We start from the raw sequence: 26,696 nt of genomic DNA, 5'->3' as shown, positions 1-26,696 counted from the left end.
GAACTTCCAATTTGTAAGTCGCTCTGGATAAGAGCGTCTGCTAAATGACTTAAATGTAAATGTAAATGTAATTTATGACGTCCTCTATCAGAACTCTTGCAACATGAACTGACATGTTGTCCACCAATCAAAGGATCAGAGAATGAATCTAGTACTGAAAGCATAAGCTACAGCTAGCTAGCACTGCAGTGTGTAAAATGTGGTGAGTAATTGACTCAAAGAGAGCGAAAGCCAGTAGTTTAACAATTTTGAACAAATTAATTTCTTCCTAAATGAAGGAGAAGCAAGAGAGAAGTAGAGAGAGAGAGATATCGTCTTTTTTCACTTTCAGTTTCACTTCTTAGCTATCAAATGCAGCAAGTTAGTTCAACCTACTGAAACACGCTGCTCAAACAGAAGAGGATATGTTAGTTAGCTGCCTATGGCTTTCCAACACAACACTGGAACTTTTCCAAGTCAAGGTAAGCTTTTGGTGTTACTAATTTATTGCCACCGGGAGCCAGTGTAAATGCTTACTGTAGCGTTATTGTATGATTGTAGCGGGTTTACTAACGCGTTAATTCTATTAGCTATGCTGACTATGGTGTTTTAGCTAACATGGTGACAACGATGTAACCTCCCCCTCAGACGATCCCACAACTGAAGTAGCCGGATGTGGAGGTCCTGGGCTGGCATGGTTACATGTGGTCTGCAGTTGTAAGGCCGGTTGGACGTACTGACAAATTCTCTAAACATCTTTGGAGGCAACTTATGGTAGAGAAATTAACATTCAATTATCTGGCAACAGCACTGGTGGACATTCCTGCAGTCAGCATGCCAATTGCACGCTCCCTCCAAACTTGAGAAATATGTGACATTGTATTGTGTGACAAAACTGCACTTTTTAAAGTGGCCTTTTATTGTCTCCAGCACAAGGTGCACCTGTGTAATGATTATGCTGTTTAATCAACTATTTGATATGCCACACCTGTCATGTGGATGGATTATCTTGGCATAGGAGAAATGCTCAATAAACAAATTTCTGCACAAAATTTGAGATACATCCTTTTTTGGTACGTATGGAAAATGCCTGGGATCTTTTATTTCAGCTCATGAAACATGGGACCAACAGTTTACATGTTGCATCTATATTTTAGTTCTGTAATTCTTTTATATTCTATTTGCCTACCTCACCTAATTTAAAGCATGATGTCATGTGATTTATCTTCCAATTCATAGGCTATTCATTGTGAGAAGAGCATTTAGAACGTTGATAAACTACCTGTAATTCTTGGAATGATCAAATGGCGATGCTGCTGCCATAGAATTAGGAACTAGAATACTAATTAAGTTTAATGGGATCTCTATGGCTGCTATCCTGCCTTACCTTCACCATTTCCTAATCCTTTCATTCCTCAAAAAGAGGAAATATAGTTTATTTAGGTAGAGTTACTTAAGCAATAACGCACGAGTAGGTGTGGTATATGGCCAATATACCACGGCTCAAGGCTGTTCTTACGTACGACGCAACTCGGAGTGGCTAGACACAGCCCTTAGCCGTGGTAATTTGGCCATATACCACAAACCCCAGAGGTGCCTTATTGCTAGTATAAACTGGTTAACAATGGAATTAGAGCAGTAAAAATAAATGTTTTGTCATACCCTGGTATATGGTCTGATATACCACGGCTGTCAGCCAATCAGCATTCAGGGCTCGAACCACCCAGTTTATTGTAGTAATTATAAACCTGGGTGGTTCGAGCACTGAATGCTGATTGGCTGACAGCCGTGGTATATCAGACCGTATACCACGGGTATGACAAAATATTTATTTTTACTTGTTCTAATTACGTTGGTAACCGTTTATAATAGCAATAAGGCACCTCAGGGGTTTGTGTTGTATGGCCAATATACCACGGCTAAGGGTTGTGTACAGGCACTCAATGTTGCGTTGCGCTTAAGAACAGCCCTTAGCCGTGGTATATTGGCCATATACCACACCTCCTTATGCTTTATTGCTTAATTATTATTATTTATTTCTTATTGAACCTTTATTTAACTAAGCAAGTCACCGGCCAAAAGTCACCGGCCAAACCCGGACGATGCTGGGCCAATTGTGCGCCTCCCTATAGGGCTCCCATTCACGGCCGGATTGGATACACCCTAAACTGGGTGGCTCGAACCCTGAATGCTGATTGGCTGACAGCCGTGGTATATCAGACCATATACCAGGGTATGACAAAACATTTATTTTTACTGCTCTAATTCCATTGTTAACCAGTTTATACTAGCAATAAGGCACCTCTGGGGTTTGTGGTATATGGCCAAATTACCACGGCTAAGGGCTGTGTCTAGTCACTCTGCGATGCGTTGTGCAAAAGAACAGCCCTTAGCTGTGGTATATTGGCCATATACCACACACCCTCGGGCCTTGTTGATTAATTATATCATATCCAAAATAATTAAATGGATTTCTTGGTCTTCATTCTTCCCCTCTCATCTCCACAGGTAGCCATATATACATAATTTGTAACGGTTGTCGTCGGGAGAAAGAGGGACAAAGGTGCAGCGTGGTAAGTGTTCATCTTATTAAATGAAAGTGAACACTTCAAAATACAAAACAACAAAGTGAAAACCGAAACAGTTCTATCTGGTGCAGACACACAAAGACTGAAATAACCACCCACAAAACCAACAGAAAACAGGCTACCTAAATATGGTTCCCAATCAGGGACAACGATTGACAGCTGCCTCTGATTGAGAACCATTCAGGCCAAACACAGAAATAGAAAATCATAGAAAAACTAACATAGACAACCCACCCAACTCACGCCCTGACCATACTAAAACAAAAGACAAACCAAAGGAACTAAGGTCAGAACGTGACATCATTCTTGTGTTGCAGCCTAATATAAATTGTCACTTTAATAATGTTTACATACTTCTTTACTCATCTCATATGTATATACCGTATTCTATTCTAATGTATTGTAGTCAATGCACTCCGACATTGCTCGTCCTAATATTTATATATTTCTTAATTCATTTGTTTACTTTTAGATTTTTTATTTTATTTTATTTATTTCACCTTTATTTAACCAGGTAGGCTAGTTGAGAACAAGTTCTCATTTGCAACTGTGACCTGGCCAAGAAAAAGCAAAGCAGTTCGACACATACAACAACACAGAGTTACACATGGAATAAACAAACATACAGTCAATAATACAGTAGAGAAAAAAAAGTCTATATACAGTGAGTGCGAATGAGGTAGGATAAGGGAGGTAAGGCAAGAAATAGGCCATGGTGGCGAAGTAATTACAATATAGCAATTAAACACTGGAATGGTAGATGTGCAGAAGATGAATGTGCAAGTAGAGATACTGGGGTGCAAAGGAGCAAGATAAATAAATAAATACAGTATGGGGATGGGGTAGTTGGATGGTCTATTTACAGATGGGCTATGTAAGCAGGTGCAGTGATCTGTGAGCTGCTCTGACAGCTGGTGCTTAAAGCTAGTGAGGGAGATATGAGTCTCCAGCTTCAGTGATTTTTGTGATTCAGTGAATCAGTGATTGTGTGTATTGTGTATTGTTGTGAATTGTTAAGATACTACTGCACTGTTGGAGCTAGGAACACAAGCATTTCGCTACACCCGCAATAACATATGCTAAATATGTGTATGTGACCAATAACATCTGCTAAATATGTGTATGTAAAATAACATTTGATTTGATTTATAGGATTTGCATTTACTAAAACTTGAGAAACAGGAAAGTCTGCACACTTCCATTCAGATTCTTGTTGCTGAGCTCGGTCATTTGACCATCATCAGAGCCTCTGATGAAGGTCAGCTGACCGAAAGCTAAGCCACAAATAAAGAAAATTGCATCTGACTAGAAGTGTGCAGAGACTTTTTCCTGTTTCTTCAGTTTTGCCTTCAACACCTTCACAAATCAGCTGTGGGTGTGCAGTAGATTCTGCCTATCATTTACTAAAATTTGAAATGTTTTCTCTTCCATATTACAAGAGAAGAATGTTCCCGTAACAAAACAAATGGAGACAGGAAATTCAAATAAATGGGATAATGATTTTATTCATGTCAAGAAATACATTTCTTCACAGTCATCTCCCGTTAACTACAGAAGCACAGACCGATACGTCTAAAGTGTTGAGGAATATTAATGGTTTAATTAAAATATAACAATATGCTTTATAATACAAAATACCCTGCATTTCACTGTCAAGTTTAATCAAATTCTAGACTACATCATTTGAAACGTTACACTGTACTTTGATTAATGACCTAATGCCACTAGAGGGCGTGCTTTAGTCAATAACGTTTCATTTTGAGAGTCAGCCTTTTGCTACAGCATTTTGATAGATCAAAAGATATTTTCAGCCTCTTTGTTATGGAACTATACACACAATAAATGTATTGTGTCTGACATGGTATTCCTTGGCTTAATGTTTTTGAATAGCTCAATATATATATATAAAAAACTGATTTGTGATTAATATGTGTCATATTCATAATCAATCAATCAATATATAAACAAATAAGCACATAAATAAAATGTTTTGATGTTTCATCAGGTTATAAAATTAAATGAAAAAATAACCAGTTTCCTACATGTAATGCAAAACCATGTAATGTGTCTAAATATTGTGTTTCATCTATGATTTAAAAAGCAGTTATATCCTGGAGACATTTTCCAGATATGCTCAAGCTGTCGAATCTTGGTTGAAATATTTTGGTACAGGGGAGACATTTGGATGAGCATAATCCAACAACTAAGTGCATTGTATTTTGAGTAAATATTCCATCTTAAATAGGTTCACTTGTACTGTATGGCATGGTTTAAAAAACAGTCAAAAACAGTCCACAAAATATAGTGCAAACTCATGCAGTAACTGGCCGTTGTGTGCAACCTTAAATTGCTATATTCTAGAAATCTATTTTTAATAGAACATATATAAATCACGTGTATGTGGTAATTAACCACCATGATAGACAGTAGATAGCACTAAATGTTGCATTGTGTGTGAAGGGAAATGCATGGTGTTAATACCACTTAACTGTCCATGCAGTGAATCTTAATAAAGGTTAAACTCTGCATGACTTCATCATGATCTAGGTTTGGTAATGAACAAGTCAAAGAACATGAGGGTAGTGTTAATTTATCCTGCATAGGTTAACTATAATGCACATTTTTCGATTATAAAATGTGAGAAAATAAATATATATGAAACAAGTTAGCAAACAAATAAATAAACATACATTCAAATGCTGTTTTTTTTCTTCATGTGCAGGCTAACAGTAACAAATGGACAATAAATGCAATGCCAGACAAGAATGGCATTTATTTCCTTACTGTATGTTCATGAACTGTTAAAGGTAGACTCAGTGAAATTACGTTGCCACGAGCTGCACGCAGATATGAGAAAGACTTCGCTCTCACACAGTCACACACAGTATCTGCGCATGTGCACGATTTCGTTTCACGGGGTTCGCGTGGTAGCCAGGGCACCAAAATAAGCAGAGAAGTTGAGCCTCGCGCTTCAACGCTCTTAGTTGTTGCGGAAAATGACCCWCTATGCTGTTTACTTTCTCCATCTACGTCATATCGCCGAGTCCACCTTTAAAGCTATGAAACAGGGTCCGTTTTGGTAGGAGTAATCATCTAAAGAGAAAAGAACAACAGGATACGACCCCCAAGTAGAAGAAACATTTTTGTTGTCAGCTTTACACCTGTATATTTCAAAGGGAAAGGTGAGAAGGGGTACTTGACTAAATAGTCAGAGCACAGGAAAAACATGCAGGTAGACATGCAAGAAATCCTAAGCAGTGATTTGGAATTAGTAAGCAGCAGTGAACAGGTCTTGACCTAAGTGCTCTGGCAGAAATGTAGTATGGTTTCGTTTCATATTTAGTTAAATATAATCTAGAAAGTGAATTAAATAAACAATAAAATATCTTACATGCTTGATGTTACAGTGTACTTCTGTGGAGGTGTGTTTGGCCATGGACACTTCAAACCTGGCCCACTCACCTTATGTAACATAACTGCATTACAATAGGATCCTTATTCAACAGGACAACTAAGTGTGCTTGAGCTAGAGATCTGCAGTCTAAAAATACCTTATCTTTCACAATGACATCTTACTCTTAAATCTCAAGATTGAGCAGTAACTAAGATTACATACAGTACAGTACAGTACATAAACGTCTTTAAATGTCTCTGTTACATCTACGCACTTTGACCTTTATTACCACATGTATGTCTTTGAGGTGTCAATCTGAGAGTTCTGGGGATCCACTGGACCCTCTTTCTCCTTGTCAGTCTCATTCTCCCACAGGTTGATCAGGGGAGGGTAGAGCTCATTCAGGGGGATGGAGGTGGCATGCTGCACGTATTTCTTCAGGGAGTGATGGCAGGATTTCTGCTTCATACGCCGGCCCATGTAGAAGACAAGCAGGGCCATGATGCAGATGGCAAACATGGAGCCCATGACAGCTGCAAGGGCCACATTGGTGGGCTGGGCCACCATCTCCACAGCAAAACTGGCCTCCTTGGTGGTGACGTTGATGCAGGAGTGTTGCGTCTGCTGTTCTGTAGCTGACATGGTCAGACACACTCTGTACTCTGTCGAGGGCAACAGGTGAGTCAGGTTGTATTCCTGCACATCAACCGGAACCTTGGCTGTATAGCTGATCTGAGGGTTGTCAATCTTCATGGTGGCGCTGGACCACTTGGGCTGAGATGCCTCATAGCTGTGGAAGTGAGGAGGGTAGAGTTTCCACTCCAGGACCACTGACTGGGAGTGGATGATCTTAGCCAGGACCACCAGGGCCATTATGGTGTTTACCGTGTGCCCCCCTACATTCAGCCTGCCACCGTGCCAGTCTCCTTTCTCCACGTACACTGACACACTACGAGTGTCCGCCCCCTCTGTGTTCCACGCCACGCACGTGTACAGGCCAGAATCAGCTGGCTCAACCTGGAGGATCTCCAGAGCCCCCTGTTCCTGCAGTCTGTGTTTCTTTGTGCTCCTGCCGTCCACCATGACTGCAGAGACAGCCTCTGAGGTCACCTTGTCTCCTGTTGGCGTCACCCAGTAGAACTGAGGTGCAGGGTCAGCAACAGCCCAACAGTCCAGAGTCAGGGGTTGTCCAGCAGTGACATTGAGCAGAGGGGGGAACGTGTGCAGGGAGATGTGAGGGAGGCAGGTGTTGCTGACAACATTCCAGCTGGTGGTGACCACTTCCTGGAGGGCGTGGCCAACCAAATGGGGAGGGGAGGCACAGAGGGTGATTTGGGACTCCAGCAGCTTGAGGGTGGACTGGTTCCCCAGGACTGGGCCCCAGTTAGAGAGGCAGTCACACCTGAGAGGGTTACTGTGGAGACTCACTTCATCCAGGCTAGGGAAAGAGGACAAAACCTCGTGTGACAAGAGGCTGATGTCATTGTTGTGGACTAATAGAGTGCGCAGGCCGCCCATGTCAATGAAAGCAGCACGATCAATATAAGCTAAATGGGGGTTGTTATAAATTTCCAGTTTTGCCATCTCTGGGAGGTTGGAGAACGCCCCCCTCTCAATGGCAACCAGTCCCTCCATGTTATTCAGACTCAGCTCCTCCAGATGGGGGAAATCATGGAAGTCTCCCTCCTGAACACGGCCAACGGGATTCTTGTTAAGGTCTAAGAACTTGAGATTTGGTAGGACCCGGAGGGCATCTTTGGGGACTGCTGTCAGCTTGTTGTCAAAGAAGGACAGACTCTCCAGGTATTCCAACCCCTGGAAAGCTCCCGACGGGACCTCCCTGAGGCCCATGCCAGCCAGCACCAGACTGTGCAGCTTTGACAAGGGGTGGAAGTTCATATCCTGTAACCCCAAGATGGGGTTCTCCCCTATCATGAGAATCTCCAGGTTAGGGAGAGACTCAAACCAGTGGCTGTCTATGGCCACCAGCTTGTTGGAGTTGAGATGGAGCCTCAGGAGGTTTCTGAGCCCAGAGAAGGCTTTAGGCCCAATGGAGGAGATTTGGTTGTGGTTGATGTAAAGCTCTTCCAAACTGTCAAGATCCTTCAGACAGAAATCTTGCAGTTCTTTTACTTGGTTTTCCTCAAGGTAGAGAGTGACAAGCTGGGTCAGGTTGTGCAGTCCAATGTCTTGGATCTGTGTGAAGTGGTTTTGGGAGAGGTCCAGCTCTGTGAGGTTGACTAGACTCTGGAGCTCCACAGACACAGAGGAGATGTTGTTACTCTGGAGGAGAAGCACCTGAGTGTCACTTGAAATATTCCACGGGACCCCACTAAGATGGAGCTCATTGCAGTCCACCGTCTTGGCCTGATGGTATACCGATTGAGGTGTGTACCATGGACGTGTTTCACATACACACTGCGCTGGGCAGAGAGAACTAGCTTCTGAACTTTGACATGAGATCACCATTAGAAAGACAATCATCAGTCGAGCACAGATCCCAGATCCTCCCATGTTGCAGTAGAATGAGGTAACCCTGTTAACCCTGGGGCAGGTTAAACTGTGACTTCTTCTGCTATGACGATGGAGCTTTGGTCTTATGCTGTAAGAAAAAATTATAAAACATATTGTAAAAAATATTGCATGACAATAATGCATTTCACATGGTAAATATGGTCAACAATCATTCATTTGTAAGTTATTATTTATTTAAGGTAAAGTAACGTCTATCAGGTATTTGTTTATGTTTTACAACACACCTGCAAATAAATCAATAAAACAAATGTTTTTTAATGAGGCAGCCCACTTAAACAGGCGATGAATAGTTATCTCTTTTTAACATTCATGGTAATTGTAGAACACATYGTGGAAAACAACGTTTCCTTAAAGCTGTGATGTTGTGTTACTCCAGGGGGCCACAACTATAAGAAATAAAAGTCTATGTGAAGACCGGGGCAGTATGAATGATTCAGAGCTCCTGTTATTCTGTAAATCACCCTGACCCAGCAGGAAAAAATATTGTCAAGCCAAAGGCATTAAGGTGTCCATCAGCTTATGGAGCCCACGGTAAATTCAACCGAACCTCCACATGGCACAGGAGACACTGGGCTGTTTTCTTTTCTTCTAACCCGGAGGAAACTAAATGAAGAAATCAATACTGTAGCCGTGTATATCCATTTTGAATGTAGCTTTTTAATAATGTAATTTGTTTGTGACGATCATTTACATGTTACAATAAATCTAGGATCAGTTTATGTGTGGCGTTGAGACGTGTGCCTCCATGTCTCTCTCCACTAGTTTCTGTGGGTTCTGTGGCAGGCAGTGAGAGGCTGGTGACAGGTAATAGGCATTGTTACACAATGAATCAGTGGGTCGAACAGCATTTACTGCTCAGGAAGCTAAATAATGTTATTCCCTGCTGCCTCCGCACTGGTCAGAAACAACACCAACATGAAAAGGAAACCTGAAACCAGACAAGGGTGAAATGTTGAAAACTGGCACCTAATTCTCTATTACAGACTTTGATTCCACTGCTTGTTTTAAATATCTCAGTATCATACTAATGGAACTGAAGCCTCCCCAGCATACCTGCCATATTGAAGTTCATATTGCTATCCAATAAAGCTTCTTTGAAAACTACCAGTCAGCTTCAATAGGGGAATGTCAACACACACTGATTTCTCCAAACATTAGAATGACTCTGTTTACCAATGACCTCACAGTAAAGAGGATTTTAACTTTGGCAGAGTGCGATTGGACAGCCTTAAGAGGACAAGCATCAGGCTCCGTTGATGCAATGTCAGGAAATTGCTTCTTCTCCGCTCAACCATCTTGATGTTTCTTCTCCGCTCAACCATCTTGATGTTTCTTCTCCGCTCAACCATCTTGATGTTTCTTCTCCGCTCANCCATCTTGATGTTTCTTCTCCGCTCAACCATCTTGATGTTTCTTCTCTGCTCAACCATCTTGATGTTTCTTCTCCGCTCAACCATCTTGATGTTTTATGAGAGAAATAGCTCTAAAATGTGAGAGATGCACAGGTAGACTGGGGTATTTTTGGTATTTAGGTCAGACGCCTTTCCTCAAATGTAACTTATTCATCAGCACAAAACATTAGTATCTCATTCAACCCCAGTAACATGTGGACTACTGTAGCCCATATCCAATGTATTAACTATGATTTTTTTAAATTATAGCTGTCAAGAGGTCGATTGTCAACCCACTCCAAATCTGTTGTGTTTCTCCACAAACCTCCATAGACACATACCTCATGCTGTCAGTGGCTTACACCAAAGAGACAGCAAACCCACAGTCTCATTCAATTATTCACTAAAGTACAGTGTGGGGAGAAAAAGAAGTGGGTAACAAATCAAATCACAAAAACACAGTGTGAGTATTCTGTGGCACTCCCAAGACATATTCTCTTGCTCAGCCTTTGGAAACGTTGGCATGACAAAGCCTTGTTTGAAATCTTCTGAACAAAGCCGGTACATTGACACACTAGAGTTACACCAATAGCACCAGAATGAAAAGACACGAAAATGAAAACAAGATGGGAATAATTACCCAGCTCCTTTCAAGCGCTGCACACAAATTGACTCCCTGGAGAGTTGCATCAGAGAGAGCTAAGCCGCAGAGGGGCAGAGCTGAGCACGGTCAGTGGCTTTCAAATATATCTGATGGAGGAGGCTACAGTGGAGGCAAGCTCCAGTCCTAATATTACATTGGGAGATGTTTCAGAGTGGTATTCGCTGAGCTGGCAGCACTCAGCGATGGGCTGGGGCCCCTGTCTGGCTGGGAAGTGTGACAGTCTCCACCACGCCTGTCTGATCACATTAGAGAACAGGGGCACACTTAGGACGTAACCCCCACAGTTCCTCTAGGCGGCAGGAAATGGGGCCACCTTGCCTGATGCCATGGCAACCTGACAGGAAGTAGCAAAGGCACCAACCCTTGGGCTGCTCTTAATGGCTGGTGCTCCAGGGCTGTTCCTTATCTCTAAAACCTCAACGGGCTCTAACGGGTGGAACACTGGAACGTGCAAATGGAGGACAGGATAGACACAGAGCTGAAAGATCAGTGGGTGTAACTCAAATATAAAAATGTAGGTATATACAAAATAGTGTGCGTGAGAATGCTTTTACAGCAGGATGTACAGTAGGAGGGATGGATCAGTTGAGAGAACACAACAACCAGACCTCTATCTGGATCAGAGGCACATTCAGCAGCCAGTACTCTGATACCAGTATCACTGCACATTTTCCTTCATTTCCATGTTGATATCACTACCCAGGCAAACATACCTCGCCCCATTATCAACCCCTCTAGCCATGTTTAAAGAACCCAACTACAATGGATCCTTGGTCAACAGGATGCTCTGTCCCAATCATTCTCCAATCCTTTGTCAACAGGATGCTCTGTCCCGATCATTCTCCAATCCTTTGTCAACAGGATGCTCTGTCCCGATCTTTCGACAATGCCTTTGTCAACAGGATGCTCTGTCCGATCATTCTCCAATCCTTTGTCAACAGGATGCTCTGTCCCGATCATTCTCCAATCCTTTGTCAACAGGATGCTCTGTCCCGATCATTCTCCAATCGTTTGTCAACAGGATGCTCTGTCCCGATCATTCTCCAATCCTTTGTCAACAGGATGCTCTGTCCCGATCATTCTCCAATCCTTTGTCAACAGGATGCTCTGTCCCAATCATTCTCCAATCCTTTGTCAACAGGATGCTCTGTCCCGATCATTCTCCAATCCTTTGTCAGCAGGATGCTCTGTCCCGATCATTCTCCAATCTTTGTCAACAGGATGCTCTGTCCCGATCAATTCCTCGCAATCCTTTGTCAACAGGATGCTCTGTCCCGATCATTCTCCAATCATTTGTCAACAGGATGCTCTGTCCCCATCATTCTCCAATCCTTTGTGAACCGGATACTCGGTCCCCATCATTATCCAATCCTTTGTCACTCAGACATGACTTCTTGCCTCCTCTCCTAACCGTGAGTGATGTGTCTGTCCAATCCAGACAGTATATTAATAAATTGTCTAAAGGTCTAGTGTTATTTTTAGGCTGTCAACTGTGCTCCTAGACCTAGGGCATCAGATGCTTGCAGCTGTCTCATTTTGATGGACGCAGGTCTTTGAAATGACAACCTCACAAAACAACAACAAATTAACCACTAATCACTATGTATTACCTCTCACTCCAATTTTTGCTTTACAAGTGTAATTTTATATTTTTAAAAAGCACCGGTAACCATGTAAGCTAATGTCATAGGAAGACAACAAAACCCTGTTGTTAATAAATACCAGTCCTCCTCGTGAATAAACAATTTGCACCAGACCTGACATTATGCATTTTACGGAATGCTGGGAACTAAGGTCTGTTATTGTTTTTCTGAATGCTGGGAACTAAGGTCTGTTATTGTTTTTCTGAATGCTGCGATGAACAACCTTGTTTAGGTGCTCGCATGTTGAAATGAGGGATAATAACTAAGTATCTGAAAAGCCCTTCCTGGCATTAGAAACACAACCCTTAGACAGATGTTACACTCCATGCTTCCCCTTAATACAAAGTTGAGCCACTCAGGGCCATGACCAGGCAGGGTGCTTTGCATGGCTCACATTTTAATTTAAGAGAGATTACCGCGGCAGATGTTCACACTACCATTGTGAAGTTGAGCTACTACTTCATTACTTTCAGGCAGGGGAGAGTTGTTTTGTTCGTTAAATCAACGCAAGAAATACACTAGTTCTGCTTTCAAGTGACAGTTATTGGCTGAACAGCCTGTGCTTTATGAAAGATCAATCGCAAAAAAATACAGTATACAAATGAACATAATATTGCTGTTGCCCACCACTAAATCACTATAAAATGTAAAATGGCTGTGGCAGTGCCAAGAAATGTGTGACAATGTATCATACAGTATTGGTCATCTACCTTGTCATTCAGAAGCCGCACATATGTGTGATGACTTTACAACCAGGGGCAGTTCTAATTATACCCTCTCTTGTGCTCGCTCCTTCTAAAACATGTTCTTTCCCCTAATCCTGAATGTTATACAACATCTCTGCACATTTGCAAATGTATTGGAGACGATAAAACATTTATGTCTGCTTTATGAATTATTGATAGGGCTGCAGGCATGTCTCTAATTTTCAGCCTTGCCTTTTTTGCACTGAGCAAAAAGGCAACAACGTTGATTCAACCAGTGTGTGCCCAGTGGGATGTCTCATTTAATGATAATGAAATTAATTGCACAGGTTTTTATACTAATTTCATCATAATTTTATTTCAGCTCAGCCAGACTGAATCAACACTAGTTCTGGTGGGAAAATAAATATGTTAATTTCTTACAATGCTTTCTGTGAAAATGACTTTCGCACTATGTAATTCAAAGCAGCGTGAAAATGATCTCTGCCCCTTTTAATATCTAACACATGGTCACTGCAGTTGGTGTTTGGAACATGTGCACATGCCAAAGGAAATGCATAAAATTAGTCTCTGAAAAGAACCACTGGTGTAAGCATTTTTCTAAAATGCTTGAAATTCTAATTCTTAACCGTTTCTTGCAGTCTTCATGCAAATGCACAGTAAATTACCTTACAGTTATTGAACAAACTAATGGATATTCAACCCCCTGGGGATAACTTGAATTTAAGTATTAAGGTTATGAACAATCAAAGAACTGTAACATCTTTAAAATGTGACTGCATTCATTATTCAAATTCACTGTCTTTTTTAAATCCAAATTGATCCATTTAATCACTTAAAGATGCACCCCAGGATCTTAAGCACAACAAATTCACAACATATAATACGAATTGAATTCGTAACATACGTAGTACACAATTTGATGATGTAGTACACAAGCATAGCACTCCATTATTTCCGGAGATACCAGAAACAATTTCCTAATTATCCACTTTTTGATCCACTATTTTCCAGAGCACTTCAAGTACAGGTAGTTGTATTTCAGCATAGAGGTAACATAATTAATATGTTATCGTCAATTCATGCTATAGGCTTTATGCAAACAACACTCTTAATACCATACTGTACAGGGTTATACTAGTATGCAGCCTAAGATTTTAGTCTGATCCATTTTATTTGCTGCAATGACCTCTCTCTCTCTCTTTCTCCCTCCCTCTCTCTCTCTCTTTCTCTCTCTCTCACTCTCCCTGTGTATATCTAATGCGTTGTCTACTGTGAGAGTGTGAATCTGCTAAGACAGAGATAGTGATACACATCAATAGACATATTACTCTGGCTAGATAGAATGAAAACGCATCACTCAGGGGAGAAAAGGCTTGCTCAAGGACATGCCTTGGAGCGCTTTCATGTTCATTTGTTCTGGGACATAAAAGCTACCAACGCACTCTCCTCCCACAGTGCACTGTCGACTGTTAATGATTTAGTCTGTGAAGTTAATTTATTATCTCCTCAAAGTGATGCACAGAGCTTCTTCACTGTGTTTCACTGTATTATGTAAAGCTACAGCAACCAACCAACCAACCTGGCCTCACTCCTGTTGCAATGAAGTCTGGGTAAGTACATGAGGAGGCCTCAATCCCATTGAAACTGAGGGGGCATGTGTCTTCTGAATTTCATCCACTTGAAGGATGAAAATACATATACAGGTAACTGCCAAAATAAAGGAAACACTTGAGTAAATGAGGGATACAAAGTATATTGAAAGCAGGTGCTTCCACACACAGGTGTGGTTGCTGATTTTATGAAGCAATTAACATCCCATCATGCTTAGGGTCATGTATAAAATGATCTCAACCCAATTGAACACTTACTGTACGGGAGATTCTGGAGAGGAGCCTGAGACAGCGTTTTCCACCACCATCAACAAAACCCCAAATTATGGAATTTCTCATGGAAGAGTGGTGTCGCAGCCCTTCAATAGAGTTCCAGACACTTGTAGAATATATGCCAAGGTGCATTGAAGCTGTTTTGGCTCATGGTGGCCCAATGCCCTATTAAGACACTTTAGGTTGATGTTTCCTTTATTTTGGCAGTTACTTATATATGAGCGTGAATAACGTACTCAACTGTATTTCCAGCACGATGCCTGTAAGTACATGCATGGGTCTCTCACAGCATGCGATTCATTAGATATACTGTATGGGCCTAATTGCAAGATATCAAAGAGCAGTTGATTGCCCTTTCAGTATGTTCATCTCGGAGAAGCTAGCGTGAGCTGCATCAAAGATCTGATGGCATCTGTTCTCTTTGCAGCCCTAACACTGAAAAGTGATGCTGATGATGATAATTTAAATTTTTTTGCAAGATCCTTTATACTGTTCAATGCACATTCTCTGGGTCCAATATGTCTCTGAGCAAGGGTAAGTTAATCAGTCACGTTTAACTTCAGACCAAGTTTCCAAAAACTGAGGGATGGGGRTGGGCTTCAATTTGGAAGTTTGTAAATATTTTTTTTTGCAAGGGCCAGATTACTGAACAGGCACGTTGGGGCGCCCAGATAGCATATGATAGCAAAATGTGTAGAATTGCAGGAAATTAGCTTTAAAACGGCAACAATTTCTCTCAGCCTCATGGCAAAATGTGTAGAATAACAGGATGGGAAAAAAAGTTTAGAATTGCAAGAAATTAGCTTTAAATTGCAGTAAGTTAGCTGACCCCCCCCCCCACACACACACACACACACACGTTTAAAAAAAAAAAATAATAATAATCTGGTGGTCGGTGCCCCGGGGCTCCAAATGCGATAGTCCGGCCCTGTTTTTTGCAGATCCTATATTTGTGGAGAACAATTTAGGTGGGGGACATTCAAGAAGTCAAGAAACAGTAAAACTAATTGTGTTGCAAAAGGAGGTCAAGAGCATGAATTCTTCAAAATAACCATCCATTCCTTTGGGGAATAGCTCCCCCAGTTGAAGCTCTAAACTGTCAAATAAGATACAATTAGACGCTTAATGAGCCTTAGGTACAGACCCTCTGGACTTGTCAGCCAAAGCATATAATATATGTTCAGGTGATGAATATTACATGATCAAGTTGAAGTCTGAGAACACATATTGCCTTTTGAATCAAATGATCGGAAATAAAATAATATTTACATATCATGATACTGTATATCACTTGCAGCTGCCATATTGCCATATTCTTGTCAGTTTAACCTTACCGGAGGCTACTTATTTATGAGATACAGTAAGGGGGATACTTAGTCAGTTGCACAACTGAAAGCATTCATTCAAAATGTGTCTTCCGTATTTTTTTTAATCTAGCCAGGTAGTTGCTGTTTATTATTTTGGGCACCTGCATAATCCAGAACATGTACAACATCATATCGGAACGATGAGCATGATCTATAAACCTGCAAAGAAAATACATAAATTCCATTATGAGAATATATTTAGGCTACTTTGTGTTGTCCTATAAACATGCATCCAAAGATTATGAATATGGATGATGGTTGATAATCTTAATAAAAAGCATTTCCAAGGTTAAAGACTGACTGTGAGGCAACATTATTGGTAAACTTGAGTATCACCGTAACCTAAACCACACAGTCACAGACAGAGAGGGATGTGATAGATACATAGGCTACTCAGACAAAATGTGATATTATAATCAAATAAAGCATTTTGAAACTTTTTCTAAATTGCCACACTGAGGAGAGGAACAGAGTAGGCTAGTCTACTGTAGTCTACTGTAACTGGATAACGCCCTTACCTCTGTACCAAATGCAGGCGGCTTCCAATTGAACGATGTCTTCCACTCCTTCGTTACAAGAATTTCGCTGTCACCTTGAAAATTAAATTACCAATATTGACATCTTCGGTCGTAATAACCTTGCAGATGTTCAATTTGAACCTTTCTCTCTATCTCGAAGCTCGCATTACAATAGAATAACCGACTTCTGTAAAATCATAACATCAGTGCATTATAACCTGGCCCTACGTTTCTCACTGTATTTGAAGCACTATGCGCGCTCCACAGAATACGTCGCTAAAGTCCGCCTGTTTTTCTATCATTAGCCAATAGAATTATTGGGCCACGAGTATCCTCCAATCACATGGAGGAGGCTATCGTGCTTTCTCTCAAACAATGATGTAATGCTTCAGTTTTCATCCTGCCCTAATGTTTACCGATGCGCCAGAAAGAATGAGACAGAATTGTAAGTCATGTTATGATTCGGTCATCGATTAGGTCATTCACTTTCTGTAAACGAGAAATAATAGTTTCAGTGAGGTCATGTTTTCCAGTATAAAGGTAATGTGCCAAACATGATACAGAGACACAATGTAATTTATTATGTACACAAGCACAGTGCATTTTTGATGGCAGCATTGTTATTGGTGGATTATGATATTGTTATTATATATTGTGTACTTTTCTTACCTTGCATTATTGTATCTAATTATGGATGTTAAAATGATATATCATAGAATGAAATATGAGTTGTAGTTTTGCGTTCTCATCATACTCTCCTCTTTACACAGTCTACATAGCAACCGCTAATCCTTTGTTGACATATAGCAGTGGTTCTTTAAAGGACGAACATGCACTGTCAAAGCGACCCATTTGTTTTCATTTCAGACTGTTTTTCCTCCACTAAGCCACTAAATGACAACCTGCATGTCAGTTTGTGTAGCTGTGGCAACTATCCAATCCCTTCATCACTGGTGATGAAGAACTCCAACTCACAGGCAAGAGAGATACCATGGACAGGCATTCTCCCAGGGGCTGCTATTTGTCTGTACAAAAACATGGCATCTTTACCTTACCTTTACATTTTTTATTAGTACCTACCTACTTAAAATTATAATATTGCTTACTTAGTATGTTTAATATGGGGCTATGTATTGTCATGCATTTAGGTTCCATGTGTTTCATACATCATGCAATAGCCGCAACAATTGATTTATTCACAATCTCTGTATTTCAACATTCCAAAGCAATTCAATTACTATCTGAGGCCAGTAAGTGATATGAAAACTAGACAATAGCAAAGTGGATTGAGAAGAATCCAAAAGGATTAGATATGACATGAAATTAGATATTTGATTCCCAACCCTGTTATCCCCAAAACCCATTTAATATCCCAGACACTCTTAACCTTTATTTAAACCAGGTAGTACCATCGAGGTTAGCTAATCCAAGTCCTCATAGCGCTTGATGGTTTTAGCAACTGCACTTGAAGAAACTTTAAATGTTCCTCGACATTTTCCAGATTGACTAACTTCGATGTCTTAAAGTAAGGATGTACTGTTGTTTCTCTTTGCTTATTTGAGCTGTTCTTGCCATAATATGGACTTGGTTCTGACCTAGAATATGTGGACAACTACAAATACCTAGGTGTCTGGTTAGACTGTAAACTCTCCTTCCAGCATCACATTAAGCATCTCCAATCCAAAATTAAATCTAGAATCGGCTTCCTATTTCACAACAAAGCCTCCTTCACTCATGCCGCCAAACATACCCTCGTAAAACTGACTATCCTACCAATCCTTGACTTCGGCGATGTCATTTACAAAATAGCCCCCAACACTCTACTCAGCAAACTGGATGTAGCCCCATATACTACCCACCCCAGCGACCTGTATGCTCTCGTTGGCTGGCCCTCACTACATATCCGTCGTCAAACCCACTGGCTCAAGGTCATCTATAAGTCTTTTCTAGGTAAAGCCCCGCCTTATCTCAGCTCACTGGTTACCATAGCAACACCCACCCGTAGCACTCGCTCCAGCAGGTATATATTGCACTGGTCATCCCCAAAGCCAACACTTCCTTTGGCCGCCTTTCCTTCCAGTTCTCTGCTGCCAATGACTGGAACAAATTGCAAACATCTCTGAAGCTGGAGTCATATCTCCCTCTCTAATGTTAAGCATTAGCTGTCAGAGCAGCTTACCAATCACTGTACCTGTACACAGCCAATCTGTAAATAGCACACCCAACTACCTCATCCCCATATTATTACTTACATTCTTGCTCTTTTGCACCCCAGTATCTTTACTTGCACATCATCATCTGCACATCTATCACTCTAGTATTAATGCTAAATTGCCTACCTCCCTACTCTTCTACATTTGCACACACTGTATATAGATTTTTCCATTTTTCTTTTCTTTTGTGTTATTGACTACGTTTGTTTATGTGTAACTCTGTGTTGCTGTTTTTGTCGCACTGCTTTGCTTTATCTTGGCCAGGTCGCAGTTGTGAATGAGAACTTGTTCTCAACTGGCCTACCTGGTTAAATCAAGGTGAAATAAAAAAAAAATGGTATTTTACCAAATAGGGCTATCTTCTGTATACCCCCTACCTTGTCACAACACAACTGATTGGCTCAAACGCATTAAGAAGGAAATAAATTACACAAATTAACTTTTAACAAGTTAATTGAAATGTATTCCAGGTGACTACCTCATGAAGCTGGTTGAGAGAATGCTAAGAGTGTGCAAAGCTGTCATCAAGGCAAAGGGTGGCTACTTTGAAGAATCTCATATATAAAATATATTTTGATTTGTTTAACACTTTTTTGGTTACTACATGATCACATATGTGTTATTTCAAAGTTCTGATGTCTTCACTATTATTCTACATTAAATAATCATTGAGATGACTGAACATATCAAATGTATGATAAGGTCATATGTTCAATATGTACATTTCTATCTCGGGTTGATATATCTTTGTTGCATTACCATGATGAAATGACAGACCTCTCTCTGATAATTCAACCTCAGTGTAAACAGTCCTGAGAGCAAATAAGTTGTTTGTGTTTATGGGGCTCCTTCACACACTCTGGTTAATGTGTGAGACCTCAGACCTGTGTGGCTGTCTTTCAGTTCCCCAGCGCTGAATGAAAAACAATCACATCCCTTGAAATCCGGGATTAAGTTGGATTAGGAAGGCAAATATTAATTCCCCCGGGTCGGGACTTTATTGTGCTTGGTCGGCCTCGGTCTGTCACTCTGGGACAGTCACGTTGCAAGTGACACAGAAACATCCGAATGCCTTAGGACTTCAGAGGCTTTCTGATCCTGAGATGCTCAAAGTGAATTCCAGTATGTCATAGAGAAACGTATTTAATGCTGTACGCATCTAGTGTTGTGTAGGATAATATCAGTTAGACAATGAAGTGATATAATTTCTGTGTTGAATGCTAGAGTAATCAAACTCACTGGATTTTAAATCAAATATTTTATATAAACAAGAAAACTAACTGAAGATGTTACATTCATGTCTTTTATCTGGATAAACATTTACTTGTAATAATTCAAAACTCATCTTGATAACATTTTTATGATTTCCCCTGTGATGTCATGTACATTTCTGCCTAGTTGACCTAGTTATTGTTGTATTATAATTGTTATTGTTTACTGTAGGTCCTTATATTGATCCAGCATTAGAGCATAGTGCTGACTCATGAAACAGACCAGGGAAAGGTTGACGTGTTTGAATTCTGCCCTCTCTCCTCTCCTCCACCACTGTCTGTTGTCCTCTGGCTTAACCAGGAAAGAAGTATGCAAATTACTATAGCTCTTAGCTTTTCTGTCTGTTTAGTAGTCTAGATTTCTATCATGTGGTCTTTGTCTATTCACCGCCTGAGGAGGACTGTGAGTCAAAACACATTCACTGATGCTGTACTGTAGTTCTGTAGTGGTGCCACAGCATGTTGTGAACTTCCTACTGCACTCACTCTGTGTTACTGTACGTATTCAGCATATCATGCTTAGGACTATGTCTTGACCCACAGCATTTAGTGGTCACCTTACTCATTGGTGAAGGACAAAGTGCTAAAAAATAGGCTAATACAATTCAATATGTTCAAGGAGACMAAATTGCTGAACTGGTTTGATATACAGTCTGCTTCTGATGGATAAAGGGACTGTTAGGGTACAGAGAGGCTCATTTCACAGAATTTTTATGGGACCATTTGAGATTTTAAATAGCCGCCCACCATTATATCTAGGTCAGAGTACGTTCTGTGTCATTTTAGAGGAATAGGTTTTAATGTTAGCAGTTGGCACCAGTCACTTACTAATGTACTGTAGCTTTGGCACAGACCCTCACTCTGCTTTTCAGTTGTGAAACCTATGTAGGTTGCACATTATTTTATGGTTCACATACACTACATTGCCAAAAGTATGTGGACACCTGCTCGTCGAACATCTCATTCCAAAATCATGGGCATTAATATGGAGTTGGTCCCCCCTTTGCTGCTATAACAGCCTCCACTCTTCTGGGAAGGCTTTCCACTAGATGTTGGAACATTGCTGCAGGGACTTGCTTCCATTCAGCCACAAGAGCATGAGCGAGGTCGGGCACTGATTTTGGGCGATTAGGCCTGGCTCGTAGTTGGTGTTCCAATTCATCCCAAAGGTGTTTGATGGGGTTGAGGTCAAGGCTCTGTGCAGGCCAGTCAAGTTCTTCCACACCGATCTCAACAAACTATTTCTGTATGGACCTCTCTTTGTGCACGGGGGCATTGTCATGCTGAAACAGGAAAGGGCCTTCCCCAAAATGTTGCCACAAAGTTAGAAGCACATAATCGTCTAGAATGTATGCTGTAGAGTTAAAATCTCCCTTCACTGGAACTAATGGGCCAAGCCCGAACCATGAAAAACAACCCCAGACCATTATTCCTCCTCCACCAAACTTTACAGTTGGCACTATGCATTGGGGCAAGTAGCGTTCTCCTGTCATCCGCCAAACCCATATTTGTCCGTCGCACTGCTAGATGGTGAAGAGTGATTCATCACTCCAGAGAACGCGTTTCCACTGTTCCAGAGTCTAATGGCGGAGAGCTTTACACCCCTCCAGCCGACGCTTGGCATTGCGCATGGTCATGTTAGGCTTGTGTGCGGCTGCTCGGCCATGGAAACCCATTTCATGAAGCTCCCGACTAACAGCTCTTGTGCTGAAGTTGCTTCAAGAGGCAGTTTGGAACTCGGTAGTTAGTGTTGCAACCGAGGACAGACGATTTTTTTTGCTGGCTACGCACTTCAGCACTCAGCGGTCCTATTCTGTCAGCTGGTGTGGCCTACGACTTCACTGCTGAGCTGATGTTGCTCCTAGACATTTCCACTTCACAATAACAGCACTAACAGTTGACCAGGGCAGCTCTAGCAGGGCATACATTTGGCAAACTGACTTGTTGGAAAGGTGGCATCCAATGACTTTGAAATTCACAGGCCATTCTTCTGCCAATGTTTGTCTATGGAGATTGCATGTCTGTGTGCTCGATTTTATACACCTGTCAGCAATGGGTGTGGGTGAAATAGCCAAATCTGCTAATTTGAAGATGGGTCCATATACTTTTGTCCATGTAGTGTATTACAAGGTACTGTGTGTACTGACATACACTGAGTGTACAAAACATTAGGAACACCTGCTCTTTCCATGACATAGACTGATCAGATGAAAACTATGATCCATTATTGATGTCACCTGTTAATCCACTTTAATCAGCGTAGCTGATGGGAGGAGACAGGTTAAATAATCATTTTTAAGCCTTGAGACAATTGAGACATGGGTTGTTTATGTGTGCCATTCAGGGGGTGAGTGGGCAAGACAAAATATTTAAGTGCTTTTGAATGAGGTATGGTAGTAGGTGCCAGGCACACCGGTTTGAGTGTGTCAAGAACTGCAATGCTGCTGGGTTTTTCACGCTCAACAGTTTCCTGTGTGTGATCCACCACCCAAAGGACATCCAGCCAACTTGACACAACTGTGGGATGCATTAGAGTCAACATGGGCCAGCATCCCTGTGAAACGCTTTCAAAACCTTGCAGAGTCCATGCCCTTACAAATTGAGGCTGTTCTGAGGGCAAAATGGGGGGCGGGGGGGGGGGGGTGGGTATACCTCAAAATTAGGAAGGTGTTCCTAATATTTGGTATACTCGGTGTATATGGAGTTGTTTAGACCAGGGAGGTTTTCCACTGCCTTGTGAAGAAGGGCACCTTTAGGTAGACTGGATTTTTTTTTTAAAGCAAACATTGAATATCCCTTTGAGCATGGTGAAGTTATTAATTACACTTTGGATGGTGTATCAATACACCCAGTCACTACAAAGATACAGGCATCCTTCCTAACTCAGTTGCCGGAGGGGAAGGAAACCACTCAGCGATTTCACAATGAGGCCAATGGTGACTTTAAAACAGTCACAGAGTTTAATGGCTGTGGTAAGAGAAAACTGAGGATGGATCAACAACATTGTAGTTACTCCTCAATACTAACCTAATTGACAGAGTGAAAAGAAGAAAGCCTGTATAGAATAAAAAATATTCCAAAACATACATCCTTTTTGTAAACAAGGCAGTAAAGTCATACTGAAACAAAATTGGCAAAGCAATTCCCTTTTTCTCCTGAATGCAAAGTGTTATGTTTGGGGCAAATCCAATACAACACATTACTTAGTACGTCTCCATATTTTCAAGCATAGTGGTGGCTGCACCATGTTATGGGTATGTTTGTAATCGTTAAGGACTGAGGAGTTTTTCAGGATAAAAATAAACGGAATGGAGCTAAGAACAGTCAAAATCCTAGAGGAAAATATGGTTCAGTCTGCTTTTCAACAGACACTGGGAGATGAATTCACCTTTCAACAGGACAATAACCTGAAACACAAGGCTAAATCTACACTGGAGTTGCTTACCAAGAAGACAGTGAATGTTCCTGAGTGGCTGAGTTACAGTGTTGACCTAAATCTACTTGAAAATGTATGGCAAGACTTGAAAATGGTTGTCTAGAGATGATGATCATCAACAAATTTGACAGMGCTTGAAGAATAATGGGAAATGTTGCACAATCCAGGTCTGGAAAGCTCTTAGAAATGTACCCAGAAAGACAGCTGTAATCGCTGCCAAAAGTGCGTCTACAAAGTTTTGACTCAATGGTGTGAATACTTATGTAAATGGCATATTTMCGTATTTCGTTTTAAATACATTTGCTAAAATGTATAAAAACATATTTTCTCTTTGTCATTATGGGGTACTGTGTGTAGATGGGCGAGAAAAAGCAAACAATTTAATCCATTTTGAATTCAGGATGTAACACAACAAAATGTTGAATAAGTCAAGGGATGAATACTTTCTGAAGGCACTGTATGTATCTCTAGTGTAGTGTAGGATGATACAAGTTAGACAGAGAAGTGATAGCATTGCTATGTTGAAGGCCAGAGGAATCAAACTCGTTGGATTTGAAATAAAGTATATGTTATATAAACCAGAAAACTAACTGAAGATGTTAAATTCATCTGTTTTTTTATAAACATTTACTTGTAAAAATTCAAAACTCATCGTGATATTTTTTTTTTTTCCTTTTTATGATTTCATCTGTGATGTCATGTATATTTCTGCCTAGTTGAGCTAGTTATTGTTGTACTATAATTGTTATTGTTTACTGTAGGTCAGGATATTGATCCAGCATTAGAGCATAGTGCTGACTCATCAACAGACGGTTGACGTGTTTGAATTCTGCCCTCTCCTCTCCTTTCATCCACCACTCTCTTTTGTCCTCTGGTTTAACATCATTTGAGGAGTCGCCTGAAGCATGAGAGGAATGCAAGATGGAGGCATACAGCAGTGCTGAGGCAGAGGGCTCGTAGTGAGGACGACTGGCTACTATTCTGAACTTTGTGTGGTGATCTTTCTGGCGCCCAGAGCTGCTGAGGCGTCACCTAAGTGGTGTTACACAGAGTGGAAGAGGAGACGTCCAGTGGCTATAAGAGTCAGGATGGTTCCCAGACTTGCCCTCCTACAAGATCATCAGCAGACCCCAACATCATCTACCATCCTCTGTCCAGATCCYTTCACTCAAGCCATGAACTGACCCTCTCTATCTTCGGAGGATGCCGCTTTCAAAGACTTGGCCTCTATTGGTTGACCTGTCATGATATATTGGTTGTTTGTTTTTTGCTCTTGAAGCACTTTGAGATTCTATGAAAAGACATATAGAAATGTAATTAATTAATATGAATTATTATTCTCATTAACCAGGAAAGAAGTATGCAAATTACTATAGCTCTTAGCTTTTCTGTCTGTTTAGTAGTCTAGATTTCTATCATGTGGTCTTTGTCTATTCACCGCCTGAGGAGGACTGTGAGTCAAAACACATTCACTGATGCTGTACTGTAGTTCTGTAGTGGTGCCACAGCATGTTGTGAACTTCCTACYGCACTCACTCTGTGTTACTGTACGTATTCAGCATATCATGCTTAGGACTATGTCTTGACCCACAGCATTTAGTGGTCACCTTACTCATTGGTGAAGGACAAAGTGCTAAAAAATAGGCTAATACAATTCAATATGTTCAAGGAGACAAAATTGCTGAACTGGTTTGAWATACAGTCTGCTTCTGATGTATAAAGGGACTGTTAGGGTACAGAGAGGCTCATTTCACTGAATTTTTATGGGACCATTTGAGATTTTAAATAGTCGCCCACCATTATATCTAGGTCAGAGTACGTTCTGTGTCATTTTAGAGGAATAGGTTTTAATGTTAGCAGTTAGCACCAGTCACTTACTAATGTACTGTAGCTTTGGCACAGACTCTCACTGCTTTTCAGTTGTGAAACCTATGTAGGTTGCACATTACTTTATGGTTCACATATTACCAGGTATGTACTGACAAATAAGTCTTGGTAAAACTGTAATTCCACTGTAATGAAGTATGAGTTACTTGTTGGTTACTACCCTTATGAAGGTACCAGCAATATGTTGTCATTCTTATGTTTGGAATCTGTAGATAAGTCTCTGGACTGAAGATAAGTCTCTGTATGGAGGATGGACTTTTGGATGAGATTACCCCAAAGGTTTTTTAAGACCCCTAGATCTCTTACAAGAAGAGGGGATGGTAATCTTTTAGTCTTGGCCGAGCTCCAACTACCAGCTCTCTATGGGTTTCCAACCATCAGCTTGTCTTCCCTCACATCTCACACACTTCTTATGCACTTTGATAAAATAATGCCTTTAATAGGTTGCACCTCACATGTCAATAGTCATTTAGTTTGATAGTCATCTTGGTTAGGATACGCTTTGAAAAGCCACCTCGTCGAATAAAGGTGACTTTTCTCTCTTTGATCATTAGAGTAATTAAGAGTTAATGAGTGTTGATGACAAGCCAAAGTGTCATTACCAAGAGGTCAGAGGGCGTGTAGCAATAAACATTGAACAGCAGCAGAGCCCAGACAAGGCCATCAGTTTGGTGAAATGAAACGTTTGGCAGCTCTGTGATCCATGACAAGGATCAGCTATCTCACCATCTGCATCAGTCGTCTCTCAACCTGCCTGCAGACGGCCAGGGAGTCTGCCTAATTTTCTTCGCCTAATCAAATCCTCTGTAATAAAGCCTCTCCACCGCCCACCTCTATATAGAGCAGATAGTCGTCCATCATTCCCTCTCAACTTCCAGCCAAGTGTTATCAAAGAACATTTTCTGGGAGTGTTCTGGGGTTTGGTTAATCAGTACATTGTGTGGAAGTCCTGCTGTGCCTCTGCTTCCTTTCCTCTTTAATTAATACCTAGCCTGGAACCCTGGAGGACCTTCTCTCCCCAGAGGGATGATGACACCAGCGACAGAAGCTCCTTCAGGGAGTGCTTTTGGAATATTTTGAGGGATATAGTACTGTTTATTAAATCCCTCACAGGTTGCATCTGATGCTATCACAACCAAAAACAGGAAGGATGATTGAGGTTGGTTTTCTAAATTAAGAGGCTGCATTTTGATATTCAGAGAGGTTTATTCATTTTGTTG

General features: G+C 41.0%; 1 protein-coding gene across 1 annotated transcript; it reads right to left on the bottom strand.

Moving 5' to 3' along the window:
- Window positions 1–5,634: 5,634 nt before the first annotated feature.
- Window positions 5,635–16,923, bottom strand: si:ch211-180f4.1 (leucine-rich repeat neuronal protein 1). Its single transcript, XM_024137139.2, has 2 exons — window positions 16,670–16,923; window positions 5,635–8,563 (listed from the first exon to the last, which is right to left on the bottom strand). Exon 2 carries the CDS (start codon window positions 8,473–8,475, stop codon window positions 6,247–6,249), a length of 2,229 nt encoding a protein of 742 aa, XP_023992907.1. The 5' UTR covers window positions 8,476–8,563; window positions 16,670–16,923; the 3' UTR covers window positions 5,635–6,246.
- Window positions 16,924–26,696: the final 9,773 nt, after the last annotated feature.

Source organism: Salvelinus sp. IW2-2015, unplaced genomic scaffold (genome assembly GCF_002910315.2).
Source record: "Salvelinus sp. IW2-2015 unplaced genomic scaffold, ASM291031v2 Un_scaffold1113, whole genome shotgun sequence".
Lineage (NCBI taxonomy): Eukaryota > Metazoa > Chordata > Actinopteri > Salmoniformes > Salmonidae > Salvelinus > Salvelinus sp. IW2-2015.
Note: the sequence above shows the minus strand (reverse complement) of the source record. Positions and strands in the feature narration are given on the sequence as shown.

Bases quoted from the DNA above. Each gene is read 5' to 3' on its own strand.
- si:ch211-180f4.1 (XM_024137139.2), bottom strand. From the start codon at position 8,475: ATGGGAGGATCTGGGATCTGTGCTCGACTGATGATTGTCTTTCTAATG.